At 44.8% G+C, this 15,671-nt stretch overlaps 1 protein-coding gene across 6 annotated transcripts; it reads right to left on the minus strand.

Moving 5' to 3' along the window:
- Positions 1-685: 685 nt before the first annotated feature.
- On the minus strand, positions 686-15,169 carry LOC134069115 (protocadherin-10-like). Of its 6 annotated transcripts, none has more exons than XM_062524981.1 (5): positions 12,300-15,169; positions 10,971-11,029; positions 10,344-10,450; positions 3,335-3,718; positions 686-2,206 (listed from the first exon to the last, which is right to left on the minus strand). In XM_062524981.1, exons 1-5 carry the CDS (start codon positions 14,679-14,681, stop codon positions 2,184-2,186), a joined length of 2,955 nt encoding a protein of 984 aa, XP_062380965.1. In that variant the 5' UTR covers positions 14,682-15,169; the 3' UTR covers positions 686-2,183. The 6 variants fall into 6 exon arrangements, with proteins under 6 accessions (XP_062380965.1, XP_062380964.1, XP_062380963.1 ...); XM_062524980.1 differs by having other exon boundaries at positions 10,344-10,468; XM_062524979.1 differs by having other exon boundaries at positions 686-2,203; positions 12,132-15,169.
- Positions 15,170-15,671: the final 502 nt, after the last annotated feature.

Consider the following 15,671-nt stretch of genomic DNA (forward strand, 5'->3'; position numbering starts at 1 on the left):
TAGCTAACACTAGCTGCAAGAAATGTAACAGAGAATAATTACTCTTGCGCTGTTTTTTTTCCAGTCGTCCAACCACCACAAATGGGACTTTAGAGGATAAGCGATAAAAGCCAGGAGAGTTTAAACGGCATCAATTCAATAACAATGTCCCCTCGTTCTCCTTCTTGCATTGCACTTACTCTGTAGTGCTGCTCCAAAAGGGATATTTTTAGGCCTCGTCGAAGATATGCAAAGAACACGAACACATTTTCTCCAGGGATAGATATTACGGTGTTTGATGGAGATATTTTTCTCATGTAATGGACTACAAAAAGGATGAAATAAATATTAAATTGTTTTATGCATAATGAATATCCCGTCCGATGTTCTGTGGGTGTATCTTGGTGTGACACTATTCTAGGTAATAATTAATAGTGCTGGCAGAAAAGTATTTTCAAATGGTGTACTTGTACCTTTGATTTCTCCATGGGGCTGCTAAGAGACAAATAGCGAAATGACACAAAATGACACTGAATACACGGATACACACAAACAAAACTCAACACACACATAGAAAGAAAGAGAGAGGGGAGAGAGAAATAGAGAGAGAGAGAGAGAAATAAATTGACATAAAACACAGGAGGCTCTCACAGTTCTTGTTTGTCAGTTTATTGGTCACCTCTTTATATTTAGGTGTGCCTCCATGGGGTGTGTGTGTGTGTGTGTGTGTGTGTGTGTGTGTGTGTGTGTACATGTCCTTGTTTGTGTTTAAGTGTTATACTGTATAATCCTCTCATATTTGGCCTCTGGTTAAAAAATGGCGCATTTTTTGGCTACATTAACACAGAATTACAATGAATTCAAATCTAAAGTCTTACTTTCCTTTTTATTTGTAGACATGAATCTCAATATCCAAAAAAGTGGAAAAAAGAGAATACTTTCTGAAATGATGAAAACATGTCAAGATAAGGCTTGCTGTCCAACTGAGTACCCCTGTATGTTTGTCACGTAAGCACTAGCTTCTGAGCAGCCGAGACTACACTGGAAAAAACATAGTGTTCAGATACCACACCTTCTGAGAGAAAAAGTTAAGATATATATATAGATAGATTTATATATATATAGATTTGTATTTATTTTTGAAGCTTTTAAAATAGTACAGTAAACACTTTTTTCACACGTGATATAAACTACGGGATGTTTCTGAGAGGTGAGTGGTGGGCCAATACAGTCTTGGCCCACTATGCTGAACGCAAAAACAGAACTGCCCTCCCGCAACAAAATAAAATGAACTAAAACTGCCCCAAAATCATCTCCTCACCAAACTCCTGCCCACCAGTTTTTTTTTTCGTTTTTTTTTCCTTTTGTTTTTTATAAAGTAATAGGAATAGACCTGGAGAAACACCTGACCACACACACACACACACACACACACACACACACCCACACCCACACACACGCAAATGCACACATACTCACACACAGAGTAGAAAACAGTCAAGTCTAAAAGAGTGATATTGCATTTAGTAATGCACAAAGAATTCTCCTGTACAGTTGGCTTTCTCGGTGTGTGTACAAATAACTAAAGGGCTCAGTGAATATTTCTGTTTTTTCGACAACTTTGTCTCTTTTTTTCCACCATCTTCCATTTTGTCTTCACAAACGTTCCTTTTATTTATTTTTTGTTGTTGTTCTTGTTTTGTTTTTGTTTGTTTGTTTGTTTGTGTTCCTTTGAAAGATATACAGTAGCGCTGTAAACAGGCACACACGGATGACGCGAGAGGAACAGCTCCTCTCTCATTCGTCTCCATTTCTCCTCTTCCTCCTCCTCCTCCTCGATCGCTCCTCTCCTCGGTTCTCATCTGTCCGTCCCATGCTCTAAGCTCCTTCTCTCAGTCCGGCTGAGATCCAAACCCATGTGAGTGTGTATCTTTGCCGCTTTGCCTTCCGTATTGAGTCTCTTTCTCTCACTCTTTCTTTTTTCTCTTTCTTTCTTTCTTTTTTTTTTGTCCAGCCTTCGATAAAGTGTCTGCAAGAGCAGTCCATGGGTTCAGGCAGCAAGATGGACGGCTAAAGGAACGGAGTCGAAAAAATCTTGATGCTCTTCCTCATCGGTTGTGACTGATTGTGCAAAAACAAACAAACGAAAAAAAGAAATGAAAAAAGAAACTCATGCGGTCTCTGGTATGTCCACACGAAAAGAGCTAGCATATCCTTTTCCGCGCTGCTGGAGAGAAGCACATACAGACAACACACAAACACACACACACATTTCGTTAGGTTTACTGCAGTTGGAGATTTAGCCAAAACTCTGTCTCTTCCTACAGTACATTCCGACTAATCTTCTCACAATGCAAACAGTGTAGCATCCGTGTGAAGACAACAGAGGCCGGCAACGGTACTATTTCTGTCAAGTTCTCACCCACAACAGTGAGTGATTCAAGATAACAGCAACATTGACTATGCTGTCAGCCAACACACACTATAAACACTGTGCCAGCTCTCATCAATGCTAATACAACTCATGTTAATTAAAGTTCATACAACATTTATATCATAACTGGCAATATTGTTAAATAATTGCAGTTAAAAAAAAATCAATGTACACTAGAGGCATGTTATTTGAAGTTACTGAACAACAAAGTCTATAACAGTAATCTATGACACAGATAGTCTACTTCTAAATCTGTTTCTAAATGTATTAGCTAAATTATCCCAGAGCTACATTGGGATTACATATCATAATTGTGATCGAGAGAAATATATCAATCTTTGGCAATTAATTGAACAAAATACATTTTATTTTAACATTAGTTGTGTTTTCCATCACATACTCCCTAAACATAACATTTCCAGTTACATTATCATATTTCTTTTTTTTCCACAGAGATTATGACTTTAGACACACAACACATTCACAGCAATGCAATGCAATGCATCTCCACAGTAGTCACAAGTCACCAAGACACACATTCACAGACCAGGACTGCTCACAGCAAAGGTCCAAAGTGGATTGGGGAAAAAACAAAGGAAGTGGTGCAGTGGAAGGGGAGAAGCGAAGGCATAAAGGGGGTCGGCATGAAAGGCTGGAGAGATGAAGGGATGGGAGATGAGTAGAGTACCAGTGTAGGTGTGGAAGTGTAAGGGAAGTTATAGAGAGGAAAAGGCACTTCGAGGTATTAGAATTGACTATAAAGCTTTTAGGGTTTTTTTAAAGGAGTGAGGAGGGTTAGCAGCGCTAGTGTTAGCGTTAGCATTTGAGTGGGTCAGATTGTCCCTCCGCCTCGCAATCTCTCGCCATTAAGTCAGATCAGAGAGGAGATTTACTGGGATGGCTGTCACCCTGAATACTCACTCATGTAGGCAGGTTTGTAAGGTGCGCGCGAGTTAGAAGACAGAAGTGCATCTAACTCTCTCCGGTCTATGGTGCCATGATGGTGGAGGTTGTGTTGATTGTACTGGTGGTTGGTTTGGTGGTGGCTGTGGTTGTGGTTGTGGTGGAGGTGGTGGTTGTGGAGGGACGTCTCTTTGCCAAAGGTGGAGAATGACTTATCCCCAGGCTGTGCCTCGCTCTCAAATACCTCAGTGTCGGGCACGGAGTCCATGCCTGGCACGTGGAGGTTGCTACGGTAGTCGGCGCCCTGGCGACTGTCCGTGGGCACGAAGGTGGGCATCCAGCATCGGTCAGAATGGCCCAGCGCTTTACACTCTTCCGTGCAGTTCGAGAAGAGATCAGCGCCTACACACACAACAGGGGAGAGAAGAGAAGAGAACGTCAGAATCTGCCTGCTGTTCAAATGTTGATATATGACTATATACTGTACTGTACATGTGTGTGCATTTCTTCATCTTTATTCAGTTCTTATACCTACATATAAATAAATAAAAATACACACTATAAGTGTGCCTACCGGTGTATATAAAACTGTTGTATGTGAGATAACGTGTATAGTAGGGTGTTACTGCTCTTACAACAACATATTGCAAAATGAATTATAGATTTTATACATAAAATCCCATAAATGTACAGAAATCATAAATTACTCTAATGGATCAATTCTGTAACACGCACACATAAAAAATTATACTCAAAAAGCCCCATGCACAGCAACTCATGTTCTGATGCACAGGAGACAGCTGAAAAGTTGGCAATGACAAACTCAAGAGCCACACAGAAATAATTCAGGACTAAATATGACATTAATGACTTAATTTGAAACTATTAAAAACCCTGGGCGTGATAGGGACTAAATGAGTTTCGCTCGGGCAAATCTAATCACCCTGACGACTGGGTTTCGCTCCTCGCCATCCCCTTTTTGTCAGGAAAAAAATGGAGAGAGAGAGACTCCGCAAAATGTGTAATAACTATGATCAAAGCTACGTAAGGAGGACGAACACACACACACACACACACACACACTTTCTCTCTCCCTCTCTCTCTCTCACACACACACACACACACACACACACACACAGGGCTCAGTATGAGAAGTCAAATCTCTAATTCCTCCTAGCGGGGTCCTCTCTTTCTCCTTGTGAGATCAAAGGGAGACAGGGTGATGAGGCAGGCCAGTAGATAAACCCTACCGCCCCCCCCCCCCCCCCTCTCTCTCTTTTCTCCTCCTTCCTCTCCTCCACTGAGCTCTGTGATAGAGGGATAGAGAGGTCACATGAGCTCCCCCATCTCTCCCTCTCTCACACACACCCACCCACACACTCACACTCACTCACATATATACACACACACACACACACACTCACACCCTCACAGATTCGCAAAGAAAAGAATCAAACAAAAGGGTTCGGCATAAACTCAGAAGACAGAGCCAGAAGAACTCAGCTTGAAATTCAAATCTACCTCTATTCTATTATCTGTGCTAACTCTCAACGGATGATCAGGGAGGGGGAGGGTAGGCATGGTGGTGGTGGTGGTGGTGGAGGGGTGGGCAAAGAATAATAAAGTAAAAAAAATAAAATAATAATCAGAAAAATGATCAAACACATCAAAGGAGAAAGAAAATAGTCTCTTGTGATTCTTAATATGCAAAAATTATCGGAGCTAAAACCTCTCACATCCAAAGGCAGAGAGCTTGGGCTCTGTTATTACGAAATGGCAAGAGAACAAATGCAAGTCATGTGAGCCTCCTCCTCCTCCTCCTCTTCTTCTTCCTCTTCCTCTGCCTCTACAGACAAGACAGCTCAAAATGGAGGCCTTCTGTGACTCAGGGATCCCGTTAGACATGTTTAAGTGGTGGAAAAGTCTCACGGCAGGGTCCCAGCATGGATAATTGGAGTTGCCAAGGGGTGTGTGGTGGTGATGGGGGGAGTGTGTGTGTGTGTGTGGGGGGGGGGGGGTTGTAGACAGAGAGAAAGAGGGAGAGAGAAATAGGAAATAGAGAAATAGAAAGAATTGGCAGCTTCACTCATCAGCCCACCTCCATGCATCTCTGTCTGAATTATTCTGTGATTAAAAACCCTTTGGGGCGAGAGGGGTACTCATTACAGCAGGTAAATGTGTGTGTGTGTGTGTGTGTGTGTGTGTGTGTGTGTGTGTGTGTGTGTGTGTGTGTGTGTGAGTGTGAGTGTGAGTGTGAGTGATTTGTGTGAGTGCGAGTGTGTGGGTGCAATTGTGTGTGTGTGTGTGTGTGTGTGTGTGTGTGTGTGGGTGTGCCCTATTGTGATAAAGAGAATGTGTGTGCATTAATGTTTGGTCTTTGTGTGTGTGTGAGCATGTGTGTTTGTGTACTGTATGTCTGCGCCTTTGAGTGTGCACGTTTGTACGTGTGGGTGAGTGATAGGTGTTGCGAGTCAAAATGGCCGGTCAGCCATCCACGTCGTCTGAGTGGGGAGTGAATGGAGAGCTAATCCCCCAGTCTGCACGACCTCACAGACAGCCCTCTGACCAGGTCAGCACAGGGGGAATTTGAGCTGCTCCACCAAAGAGGATTAACACTGTGCAGCATACTAACACCCCCCCATACACACCACATACACACACACACACACACACACACACCCCGAAAAACACACAAGCATATTCTGACAAGTGTCTCAAAACAGAGTCTTAGCTCCTATAATCCACAGAGGAATCTGCGTTTTCTTACTACCGGCTGTTTGCGGAAAAGCCTTTTATTTGTCCACAATGTGTCTTTGAGCCGTCAATACGTTTGCAGGAGAACTTAAGCCACACCCCAAAAGAATCTCCACAGCGCCATTAAATCAGGAGGGGATATTAGCTTGTGTGTGTGTGTGTGTGTGTGTGTGTGTGTCACAGTCTGAGTCAGACACAGAGACAGTAATCAAAGGAAAGAAGGCAAGAAAGATAGAAGAAATGAAGACAGTCAGATAGACAAACAGAAATATTGGAAAATTATCAAAAAGAGAAAGAAAGAAAAAAAGAAAGGAAGAGAGAGAAAGAGACCACCACCGATAAGGCCACCAAAGGGCAGACAGAAATTTCAAAACGCATAATCACACAGAGACATCTCAATATTCCCTGACATTTGATGAAATTAATGCAATCGCCCGTCCCTCCTAGGCTCGCCCCGAGCACCATTCGGAAGAGGTCTGGAGCAAACGGAAAAAAAAGGTGGGATATATTGCCAAGGTTGTCTCTTGAGGAAGACCTGAATCAAAGTCAATATCAAATAGTAGGGGTATTAATTCCTTAGAGAGACATGCAGGAGAGTTGGCGCAATTCTGCGCTGCCAACTTCCAAAGGGCATTAGCCAAACTGTAGGCCAAATGTACCACAGCTTGCTCTGCCAGTGCTAAGTCAACAACTCCTGGAGCTATCCAAACAAAGAAAACAAGGTCGTGAAGCAGGAGGAGGGGAGATTGTGAGTGAGAGGGAAATGTATTGTGGTAAGCCTAAAGTGGAAGGAGAAAGGGAGGAGTTTTGTTAACTCACTGACCCCGTCTCTCCCCAACAACCTCCCTTTTTTTGAGCCTCTCCTCTGAGCAGGGTACTGTAAACTGGGGCCTGATAATAACCTTCGTTTGCTAATTGGTATGCAGAGGTCTCGAAATAAATTACTGATCAGCGAGCTGTTACCCTGGTGATAACGTGAACGGAAGTCTAAATGAGGGATTTACTGCGACATGGCAGGCTGCTGGAGAAGAAATGAGAGGAGAGGTAGGGGAAAGGGAGAGTCTGAGAGAGATAGAGTGAGAGAGAGAGAGAGAGAGAGAGAGAGAGAGAGAGAGAGAGAGAGAGAGAGAGAGAGAGCAAGGTAGCCTACTACTTTGCTCTGATGGCCCCATTGCGTATCCAATCATAGAAATATTCATAACATCAGGATGCTTGGTGCAAACAGAATATACGTCCTCTCACTAAATTACATTATCAAAAATGTGAAATTATCTTCCAGCCTAACAGCAGATAATAGTGTACTTTTGAGGAGGAAATAATCACAAACAAGATCTCAGCGGTTGCTTTCCCCTCAGAGGATATTAAAGAGCTGGTATTGAGCGCTGACATGGTTGACCTCCATCTTAAGCGCTATGGTAATGACAGCAGAGAAGAGCATCTCCGCGGAGCTAAATCCTGGCAGACCGGGTTGAGCTCCAGCATTTAGCCAAATGAAGTTTCCCAGAAAATGCATTCAGGAGTGGAGAGAAGGAGAGAGAGCAAGAGAGAGAGACTCTGAGAGAGAGAGAGAGAGAGAGAGAGAGATGGGGTAGAGTAATAGAAAACCGGCTAAATAAATAAGTTCAGTAGGGTAAGCTGATCACTTCCAAGTCTCCCATTAATTCTCACAGTGTTGCCACTCCCAAACACGAATCAAACACAAGGAAAGCAGCTCGTTCAATTAACCCTTAGATGCATAGGCTACCAATACCTACACTCTTCCATGAGTGGGGTCAAAAATGACCCCAATTAGAATGCATGCGTTTTTTGCTGTAAACTCAAATAATGTCTCTCATTTTGGTTAAAGATGATGATTTTTATTATATATTTGTCTAAAATGTTTTTATTTCATGTTGGATATATTGATGCATCACTTTTTATTAACATTTTATTACAAAACAGCTTTTAGATAGGCAAAAAAGGTAAACATCCTAAAATGATCTCAACATAGGTGAATAGGGTAAAATTTTTAACTTAGAGATATCTTCATGAAACTTTACCAGTTGAATACTCACATAAATAGGAGAAAAAAACGTATTGCAAGTTTTCTGTATTTATGTTTAAATATGCTAATTAGGTCATGTCTAATTAAATATGCGCTAATTTGCATATATTTTTTGATGTGAAGAATCTGACCATTGGAAAAAGCCAGGTTGAAAATATTTTTTTTGTAGTGTTAATATATCACATGAAAAAACTTTTACAGAGGTGATTATGAATATCTTCTTTTGTTATCCAGTAAATCAGAAGGTACTGCCAATTGGCTTAAAAAATTGATTTTTGCCCTATTTTTAGGCATAAAAAGTCATACAAATCAGGCCAAGAGCGCTATATCAACAAATCCCTCTGTAAATATCGCTTGGTGAATTCTGCTTCACAATTATAGGAAGAGCGGACATCGAAGGATCAAAAAGCGACGTCGCTATGAACACTTGGCCGCCACATTGTATGATGATACTTAGATTTATGTTGTTGTGTAAAAATAGCCTTCAGGATGGTGAAACTGCTGACATGAGATGTGATAATCAACAGTAAATGTATACTTGACTGCCACAGTTGATAAAAATCAAAAGATCCTAGGGTTAACTTTTGAAATTCCATAAAAAATGCTTGGGGTCATTTTTGACCCCACCTATGCGGATCGGTGGTACTGATACAAAACATTAAATTACTTTAAAAATATAACAGTTAGACACAAATCCAAATGGCCTCATGTCAAAGACAACCTATTTGAGGAATACATAGAAGGTTAAATGAAAAAAAATTAAAATGAAGAAGATACTGCAAGAAAACAACCTCTGGGGTCATTTTTGACCCCACTTATGCATCTAAGGGTTAACCTAATCAAACAAAACGCCGTGTGATGCGAAATTAATCCAGACAGAAAATGAGCACCAACGCGGAGATAGCCCCGTGTTGAACAAACAGGAGGAAAAAAATGCAACAATGACTGAAACAACTAGGAGAAAATTGCCTGAGGACAACACAGCCCCACTTCACACCAGACAGATGGACTCCAAGAGGAGAAAACTGCAACCCTCTCACCAAATAAGTGTAGTGTAATATTTCCATATTTTACAGTGCCGTGATGAACAATATGGTCGTCTGCGGGACCAAGAAACCGAACGCTACATTTGCGGCATATGGCATGCCAAATAGCGGCCGAGGGCATATGCTCACCAAAGGCAAATTAATGTTAATAAGATGCATCTCTTTGGTTGGTGTTTATTTGTACACTGCGTTGTCATAATTGTATGACACCAAAACCCCTACACCGAACCATTCATGTTCCGTGTCACCTCACAACAAAAGACGCGTTTGTGTGTCCTGTGTGTTACTCACTGGTCAGCCAAAGAGAGAGATAAAGAGAGAAAGGGTAGGCCTATGTTTCAAATCACCCGATCAAATTAATTCAGAAGGAAGGGCTTCGGATTATTCTACAGCATGGCTGCGCAGGGTTACTTTTAGGTGACGAGATAAAAGAGTGAAATGGGGTGCAACCGGGAAGGGCGAGGGCAGAGCAGCCCCGCGGGTGCAAGGAGGCGGGGAGGGAGGAGTGGGTGGGTGAAAGAGGGTTGGGGGGCGCAGTCAATGAATCGCTTGTTTGTTTGCGACTCAACCTATTTGGTCCCGTTCCCACACCGTCAATGACGGGCTAGCCCTGTCCTGTTCTAAATTCCGTCACGTCCCTTGAGTGGGTTACTCAAAGGGACCAATGGGACGGGCTAGAGCCCTCATTAACAGACTATTTACAAACAACCGGATTAAAATGAGAGAAAGCGCCATTGTCCCACACAAGCTTCCCATGAAAGATAAAAATAAATACCTTATTAAAGAGATAATTCCGGGAGAAAATACGACTGGTTTGTATCCTGTGACAGAATGGGTGCTTCACAAACTTTTCTGTGGCTTTAATTTGGTTGTGACAAGGCTATTCTGTTGTTGTTGTTGTTTTCTCAAGCCAACTACAGTTAGACAAACTTGATCACGATTCATGTGAGTGAACAGCTACAGTAGAAGAACCTGAGAGTCGCTGTCCATTCAGCACCACGGGTCAAGGAGTACAGTGTGAAACAGCCAGCGAGAGAACTATAAGGCAGTGGAGAGGGGTGACTCTTCTACCCAGGCCTAACTTCACTTCAAATCACTACAGGCACAAAATCCTCTGTTCTCCACGTTGTCTGATGAAACGCCTCAAGATCGATAAGAGAAGAGAATAGGCTGGAAAACCCACCGGAAGAATGTCCTCGATGTGTAGCGTCGTGGTCACTGTCTCCTTGCTCGCTGTCTCCGTGGCCACTGTCTTTCGAGCTCACGATATCCGCCTCCTGGAAGGCCGAGCTGCGAGATATGGAGAGTCTGGATTAGGACAGAAAACTCAATTGCCCATGAAGCATTTCATAAAGGTGCAAAACGATTCAATTCAGTGTATATGAAACAGATAGACAGTCACGGCGAGGAAAAGGGAAAATCGGCATGACCGCATTGCAATATTGTTCTGTTCAGAAATGAATCCCCCGACACATTTTAGCTCATTCAAACAATCGCAGCCTGATTTAAAGCTGAACGAGCAGAGGGAATCAATTATTTCTGAAACCGAGAATAACTTCAAACTTTATAGAGAGAGATGCCTGGCTGGTAAGAGTTGCTGACTATGCTGCGGTGAGTGGAGGAAAATATATATATTTAAAAAAACGCTTACATAACACCGCCAGCTTCTCCACCGAGCCATGAAACGGCCACCCCGCAGTTCGCATGTGCGACACCCGTTTAATGTTAGATAAACGAAATAAATGTTAATGCACTCGCGAGACATCCTCGCAGACACCTGGCTAGGCTCCAGGTGCGCTTGCTCTCTCACCTGTTCACGCGCCTCGGCCTGTCCACCAGGTAGCTCAACTCCGCACGCTGGTGCTTGGTCTGAAACGAAAAGGAGGCATCACATTATTGTTAAGATTCAACACCGACAGTGGCATATAAAGCATCAATAAGATGAATGATGATAACAATAATAATAATAATAATACTTATAACAATAATAATTTTGATAATAATAATATTAACAATGAATTATAATCCGTCATTCATTTTGTAATGACCATCATTATTAGGATTCTGTGATGAGCTTCTTTATAGTTTCCCTCGACAATCTTTCCCTCACAAATAGCCCTACCCAGAGACATTGCGGTTCAAGAAAGCCAATAAGCGCAGCACTTATTTAGCTCAGCTCAACTATAGATGGATCTTTGTTCTGCTGTGACTCTGCAGGGCCGTGCTTGGCATGCCTAATGAAGACTCAGGGTTGAAGGGACCTGGCCCAAGACCTGTTCTGCAGCCGTGCAGCCAAAACCTTGTCTTTTTTCTCAACTTCATGGTGCTGCTGGGGGTTTTTTTGTGCGGATTTTTTGTGCAACAAACACCACACCATACAATGGCCTGTGTTTGTATGTGAGTGCGTGTGCATCATACAATCACTGCAGGCATGGTTGTGTGTGTGTGTGTGTGTGTGTGTGTGTGTGTGTGTGTGTGTGTGTGTGTGTGTGTGTGTGTGTGTGTGTGTGTGTGTGTGTGTGTGGTGTGGTGTGGTGTGGTGTGGTGTGTGTGTGTGTGTGTGTGTGTGTGCTGTCTTTGTCAGTGTGCCAGCAACGCGTAATCAACCTGTTTCAGTTGGCATTTTAAAGCCTCCTGATGCATAACGAAAGCATGTGTTCTCAGGATTATTTTACAGCTACTTATTTCACGGGGTTTGGAAGAAATTGCACCGCATATGTTCAATAGTAATTCTGAGTTATAACCAGATAATGCACATGCCAAACGTTGTGGCATGACCAATGTATCAGATGCAGGCTATTACATTCTATAATCACACCACAGAGCAATTTTTCCGTGGCACAATTAACTAAGACTACCACACTTTTGCACAGTTTTTCAGCTTTTATTGACTTAGGGGGCCATGGCAGCATGCTGTGGAGTGGCTGGGTAGTTTTGAATGAGGTATTGAGCCGTTATAAAGCGCCCTTACCTCATTCGATAAGATGCTGCCGTTGGATATGATGTCTGGTTGCTGCTGGTCAGTGTACCCTGTTACTATTGCTCCGCAAGGGTTGTGTTCAGTGTCGGCGCTCCGCGACGGGCTACAGGCCTTGAGGAACATGAGGTCGGTTTTGGCGGACTCCGGTGTCAGACATACCTGGTAACAGTAGTTCTGGTTCTGGTGGAGCGAGCCGAAGCTTCCGGATTCCTCCACGGGCACCTGCGACGCGCTCGCCACGCTGACGGCCGCGTTGGTGGCCGCGCTGGCGTGCGCGCTCTGCACCAGCATAATGTCCGACTTGCTGAGCTTTTTTTTCTTCCGCGCCGCCCGCGCCTGCCTGCCGCAGCAGCACACGCCGCAGCCCAGGAGGCAGCAGTCGCTGTTCACGCAGGTGCTGTAGATGTTCAGCTTTTTGTCCTTCTGGCAGCGCACGGCCAGCACGATCATGGCGAGCATAAAGATGAAGGAAACGGAGCCCAGGGCGATGATGAGGATCAGGGTCAGGTCCAGGCTGGTCTCCTTCGCTTTGGCGGCGCCGCTCCGGTCTCCGCTGTGGCCCTCCACCACGCTGTCCACCAGCGTCACCATCACGCTGGCGCTGGAGGACAGAGGCGGCTGACCGTGGTCCCTCACCTCGATCAACAGGTCGTACAGCTGCTGGGGGTCCCGCTTGGCAGACACCCTGCGCGCAGTCCTTAGCTCGCCCGTTCGCCAGTCCATGCGGAACATGCCGTTTTCGTTTCCCCTCTGAATGCTGTAGGACAGCCGTGCGTTCTCGCCATCATCTGCATCCATGGCGACGATGCGAGCGACCAGGTATCCGGGCTCGGCTGAGCGGGGCAGAGGTTCTCTGGCCGTTCCGTTCTTGCCCAGTGGCGCAATCACGGAGGGGGCATTGTCATTCTGGTCCACGATAATCACATTGACTGTAGCGTTTGAAGAGAGCTCGGGGATGCCATTGTCTGTCGCCTGGACTGTGAAACTAAAGTCTTTGAGCTGCTCATAATCGAATGACCTGAGGGCGTATAGAGCTCCGCTCTCGTTGTTGATTGACACATAGGTTTTGACCGACATACCCTGTATGTCACACTCCAGTATGGAGTAATTTAAATGCGAATTTCGGCCAATATCGGGGTCTATCGCATTCACTGCGTGAATGTATGCACCGGGAACATTATTTTCAGTTACGTACACATCATAAATGGGCTGCGTAAACGCTGGCGCATTGTCATTTTCATCGGAAACTTGGACTTTAATCGATTTACTTGTGGCAAGAGAGGGGGAGCCTTTATCTCTGGCTACCACCGTCACTGTATAGGTATCTGCGCTCTCTCTGTTCAGCGGGCCGTCCGTGACAATAGTGTAGTAGTTCCTGAACGAGGTTTTCAGCTTAAATGGCACTTCGCCAAGCACTTCGACGTGAATCTGTCCGTTTTCCTCGGAATCCTTGTCCGTGACGCTGAGCAGCGCTATTACTGTTCCCGGAGCGGCATTCTCGCTAACGGACTCCGTGACTGTGCTGAAGGTGATCTCAGGCGCATTGTCATTCACGTCTGTCACTTGCACCAGAACTTTGCAGTGCGCAGGCACAGCGTTTGGTCCCATATCCTTTGCTTGCACGTATATCTGGTAAAGACCGCTCTCCTCGAAATCCACATCCCCCCGTACTTCTATCCTCCCGGTGCGTGCGTCTATGTCGAATATCTCCTTAACCCTACTGGATATGTGATTGCTGAAAGAATACACAACTTCTCCGTTCAGTCCCTCATCCATGTCGGTCGCGTTAAGCTGAATAACCAGCGTTCCCGCTGGCGCGTTTTCAGCCAAGCTAATGGAATACACGGGCTGGTCAAACACCGGAACATTGTCGTTGGAGTCGAGCACTTTCACTACCAGCAGCGCCGTGCCAGTCCGCGGGGGCTGGCCACCGTCCACTGCGGTCAGCACGTACCTGTGAACTGACTGCTGCTCCCGATCAAGAGGCTTTTCCAGCACCAGCTCGGCGAATTTATTCCCATCGGTCTGCGTCTGTACGTCCAGGTAAAAATAATTGTTTGTGGTGATGTCGTACGTGCGTAATGCGTTACTGCCAACGTCCGGGTCGAAGGCAGTCTCCAGCGGGAAGCGAGTGCCCGGAGTGGCACTCTCTGAGATCTCTACCGTGATGTCGGTCTCCGGGAATTCGGGAGGATTGTCGTTAATGTCCAAGACCTCGATCTCGACGCGGAAGAGTTCGAGGGGGTTCTCGAGAAACACCTCAAGGTGGAGGAGGCAGGTGGCACTCTGTTTACAAATGCGCTCTCGGTCAATCTTCTCGCTCACGAAAAGCACACCGGTTTCCAGGTTCACCTCCAGGTAAGGGCTCCGTGAGCTGGGCACAGTCTGAAACCTGCGAGACGCGAGTTTCGTAAGGTCCAGACCCAAGTCCTCCGCGATATTCCCCACGAACGTTCCGTGCTCCTCCTCCTCCGGTACCGAGTAACGTATCTGAGAGACCACGCCATTCGCAAGACACAGCAGAAGCAGAAACACAATCATCTCCAAACCAACAAGTGCACTTGGGAAAAAAATCTATTCCAAAACTCCCATCACCAGCTCCTTGAGTTAAGGCGCAGTTGCTTAAGGCTTGTGGAAAAGAGATGGAAATCTTCTTTCCATGGACACTAGAGCTGTCTGCCGAAAATCATGCTGCCTCTGTGATGTCCACTGCTGACCGGATCCCCAGAGCGTTTTCTCCCCCTGCTCAGCCGAGTTCAGCAAACAAGCTTTGGCTTCAGGAGAAACGTGATATTCTTACTAAAACGCACATTCCTGTGATGACGAATGCGTCTCAATAAGTAAGGAGATTGAAAAGATGCGTTGAAAGAAAAACAAACATAATCCAGTCATTGTATAGAGCCAAAACAACGTTTGGTGGGTGTCATAATCCCTATTTCTAAGAAACAGTTAAATAGTAGCTGTTGTCTGACTTCTTTGCTTTACTGACGTTATCTGTACTGTCCCAGCTCCTTTGGCGCTCCGGTGGTCTCCGCTCGCACAGGACTGAAGGTCCGACGGTCGGCTAGTTGGTTTTTCCGCAGCCCACTTTCTGCGCCAGCCAATGCCATGTACTGACAGCCGCAGATCTGTCGTCTCATTGGTGATCTGGGACGCCAGTTACAACTCAGCCAGAGGATCCGCCCCTGCCGGTGGCTGCGGGATTTCAACTCATTGAATTGAATAGCTGATGAGCAGCAGAGAAAGAGAGCGATAGAGAACAACAAGGTGGCGAAGTTGGGCATAATAACATGAGACATTCCATTGTAAAATTGTAACCACATACATCTTTCAAACGAATACTAGATATAACTGTGTCTATAAAATCAAGTTTGAAGCAGTCAATGTTGTCTTTATAGCAAAGGGGATCCAATGGTCCATTTCACTGATTTTGTCATTAATTTATATGTGGCAAGTATGTGCTTGTAAAGGTGGGCTTAGTGCGTGGGAGGAGAACATAAACCTTATATTATGAAACACATTACGCATCTC

Source organism: Sardina pilchardus, chromosome 21 (assembly GCF_963854185.1).
Source record: "Sardina pilchardus chromosome 21, fSarPil1.1, whole genome shotgun sequence".
NCBI classification, from domain to species: Eukaryota; Metazoa; Chordata; class Actinopteri; order Clupeiformes; family Clupeidae; genus Sardina; species Sardina pilchardus.

Coding starts and splice junctions, on each gene's coding strand:
- LOC134069115 (XM_062524976.1), bottom strand. CDS start 14,681: ATGATTGTGTTTCTGCTTCTGCTGTGTCTTGCGAATGGCGTGGTCTCT. Junction 10,469..10,970: donor AGGCCGAGGCGCGTGAACAG/GTGAGAGAGCAA, acceptor GTCCTAATCCAG/ACTCTCCATATCTCGCAGCT. Junction 2,207..3,334: donor TTACAAACCTGCCTACATGA/GTGAGTATTCAG, acceptor GCTTCTCTCCAG/CAGCGCGGAAAAGGATATGC.